The following is a 3989-nucleotide window of genomic DNA, read 5'->3' on the forward strand; positions in this document are numbered from 1 at the left end:
CAGTCATTAAAGGACCGATATAGCCTTGTGACATTTAACAACAAACAGCACAGACGACAATAATTAGCACTAACATCACCATCGCCACTTCGACCTACGCCACAACTAATTACATAACAGTAAACACCGAACACCTACACCCTGAACATCAGCCACTTTCACCATACACCAACACATTGCCATAAGTACTGTTGCCGTCGACGTCGCTTTACCCGCCAATGCCATGATCACCACCTCTGCATACACCACCAACACTACCGCCACTACCACTGCTGCCTTTACCACAACCACTACCACTGCTGCCTACACCACCACTATCGCTACTACCACTGCTGCCTACACCACCAACACCACCGCTACTATCACTGCTGCCTACACCACCACTATCGCTACTATCACTGCTGCCTACACCACCACTATCGCTACTATCACTGCTGCCTACACCACCACTATCGCTACTATCACTGCTGCCTACACCATCACCACCGTCACTGCTGCCTACACAACCACTATCGCTACTATCACTGCTGCCTACACTAACACCACCGCTACTACCACTGCTGCCTACACCACCACGACCACCGCCACTGCTGCCTACACCATCACCACCACCGTCACTGCTGCCTACACCACCACCACCACCGTCACTGCTGCCTACACCACCACTACCGCTACTATCACTGCTGCCTACACCACCACTATCGCTACTATCACTGCTGCCTACACCACCACTACCGCTACTATCACTGCTGCCTACACCACCAACACCACCGTCACTGCTGCCTACACCAACACCACCGCTACTATCACTGCTGCCTACACCACCACCAACACCGTCACTGCTGCCTACACCACCACTATCGCTACTATCACTGCTGCCTACACCACCACTACCGCTACTATCACTGCTGCCTACACCACCACCAACACCGTCACTGCTGCCTACACCACCACCACCACCGTCACTGCTGCCTACACCACAACACCACCGCCACTGCTGCCTACACCATCACCACCACCGCCACTGCTGCCTACACCACAACACCACCGTCACTGCTGCCTACACCACCACCACCACCGTCACTGCTGCCTACACCACCAACACCACCAACACCACCGTCACTGCTGCCTACACCACCACTACCGCTACTATCACTGCTGCCTACACCACCACCACCCGCTACTATCACTGCTGCCTACACCACCACCACCGCTACTATCACTGCTGCCTACACCACCACTATCGCTACTATCACTGCTGCCTACACCACCACTATCGCTACTATCACTGCTGCCTACACCACCACTATCGCTACTATCACTGCTGCCTACACCACCACTATCGCTACTATCAGTGCTGCCTACGCCCACCACCACCACCACCGCCACTGCTGCCTACACCATCACCACCACCGTCACTGCTGCCTACACCACCATCACTATCGCTACTATCACTGCTGCCTACACTAACACCACGACCACCGCCACTGCTGCCTACACTAACACCACGACCACCGCCACTGCTGCCTACACTAACACCACCGCTACTATCACTTCTGCCTACACTAACACCACCGCTACTATCACTGCTGCCTACACTAACACCACCACCGCTACTATCACTGCTACCTACACCACCAACACCACCGCCACTGCTGCCTACACCATCACCACCATCGCCACTACCACTGCTGCTAATACCAGCGCCACTACTACTGCTGCCTACACCACCACAACCCCCGCCACAACCACCGCTGCTTACATCACCGCCACTACCACTGCTGCCCATACCACCACCACTACCACTGCTACTAATACCACCGCCACTACAACTGCTGCCTACACCAACACCACCGCCACTACCACTACTGCCTACACCACCACCATCGCCACTACCAATGATGCCAATACCAGCGCCACTACTACTGCTGCCTTCACCACCACCACCACCGTCACCGCCACTACCACCGCTGCTTACACTACCACCACTACCACTGCTGCCAACACCACCGCCACTACCACTGCTGCCTACACCACAAACACCACCGTCACTGCTGCCTAAACCACCACCATCGCCACTGCCACTGCAGTCAATACCAGCGCCACTACCACTGCTGTCTACACCACCACCATCGTACTGCCACTGCTGCCAATACCAGCGCCACTACCACTGCTGTCTACACCACAACCATCGCCACTGCCACTGCTGCCAATACCAGCGCCACTACCACTGGTGCCTACACCACAACCACCATCGCCACTACCACCACTGCTTACACAACCGCCACTACAGCTGCTGCCAATACCACAACTACCACTGCTTCTTATACCACCGCCACTTCCACTGCTGCCACCACCACCAAAACCACCACTACTACTGCTGCTAATACCGCTGCCAATATCACCGCCACTACTACTGTTGCCACAGCCACCACTACCACTGCTGACAATACCACCGCTACTACCATTGCTGACTACACCACCACCGACACTACCACTGCCACTGCTGCTTATACCACCGCGACTACAACTGCTATCAATACCACCGCCACTGCCACTGCTGCCAACACCACAACTACCACTGCTGTCTACGCCGCCACCACCACCACCACCACCACCACCACCACCACCACTACCTCTGCTGCTAATACCACCGTTACTACCACTGCTGCCAATCTCAACGCCACTACCACTGCTGCAAGCACCACAACTACTACTGCTGCATACACCACCACCACTACCACTACTGCCAATACCACCGCCACTTCACTGCTGCCTACACTACAACCACCACCGCTACCAGTGCTGCCAATATCACCGCCACTACCAGTGCTGCCAATATCACCGCCACTACCAGTGCTGCCAATATCACCGCCACTACCAGTGCTGCCAATATCACCGCTACTACCAGTGCTGCCAATATCACCGCCACTACCAGTGCTGCCAATATCACCGCCACTATCAGTGCTGCCAGTATCACCGCCACTACCAGTGCTGCCAATATCACCGCCACTACCAGTGCTGCCAATATCACCGCCACTATCAGTGCTGCTAATATCACCGCCACTACCAGTGCTGCCAATATCACCGCCACTACCAGTGCTGCCAATATCACCGCCACTATCAGTGCTGCCAATATCACCGCCACTACCAGTGCTGCCAATATCACCGCCACTATCAGTGCTGCTAATATCACCGCCACTACCAGTGCTGCCAATATCACCGCCACTATTAGTGCTGCTAATATCACCGCCACTACCACTGATTCCAATACCACCGTCACTTTACTGCTGCCTACACCACAACCACCACCACCATGAATGAACAGAGAACGCTTGAACTCATAAGAAGCCCTCCATCCAAGGTTGAGGATTGTGGTGGTAGATAATAATGTATGTTTCTGTTACTGATAAACTTACCTGAAAAATAATGTCTATCTTATTTCACTTCCACATTATAAAGATGAAAAGAAGAAGAAAAAATTGACACTATATAACTTAACCTGAAATCCACATGAAGTAAATAAAAAAAAATCCCAAAAAATAGGCCTATTTCAGATGGAGAAAACTTTATGTTAATTTCAAGGCATATAAATGAAAGTCTTTCTGACTCCGGGAGGTGGTAAAGTTGGCGTTATATGCCATCCAGATACTTCACCTGTGTCCCGAAAGATGAACAAAGGAAGAAAATGTTAATGAGATAAGGCTACTTGAGTTTTGGCACATCTGGAAAAAATCAGAAAAACTATTTGGACTGGTCACCAGCATTAATATCCTAAATAGACAGACAATCTGCATCGCCATTGTCCCTGTGGTTTATCTGTATGTTCTGTATGTGTTCATTGTTTTTATGTTTTTACTTCTTTGCCCTAGATATCCTAGATCATTTAGGCACGGACTTATATTACCCTCGATACTCCAGGGATTACTATCACTGTCTTTATATCCCCACCAATACTAATAGTAACCCCTGGGGTATCGAGGTTGGGA

At 51.9% G+C, this 3989-nt stretch overlaps 1 protein-coding gene across 1 annotated transcript; it reads left to right on the plus strand.

The window, feature by feature from the left end:
* The first annotated feature begins 223 nt into the window (after nucleotides 1-223).
* LOC138322090 (mucin-2-like) lies at nucleotides 224-3320 on the plus strand. Its single transcript, XM_069266146.1, has 3 exons — nucleotides 224-2047; nucleotides 2101-2771; nucleotides 2804-3320. Exons 1-3 carry the CDS (start codon nucleotides 224-226, stop codon nucleotides 3318-3320), a joined length of 3012 nt encoding a protein of 1003 aa, XP_069122247.1.
* The last annotated feature ends 669 nt before the right edge of the window (nucleotides 3321-3989 follow it).

Source organism: Argopecten irradians, chromosome 4 (genome assembly GCF_041381155.1).
Source record: "Argopecten irradians isolate NY chromosome 4, Ai_NY, whole genome shotgun sequence".
Lineage (NCBI taxonomy): Eukaryota > Metazoa > Mollusca > Bivalvia > Pectinida > Pectinidae > Argopecten > Argopecten irradians.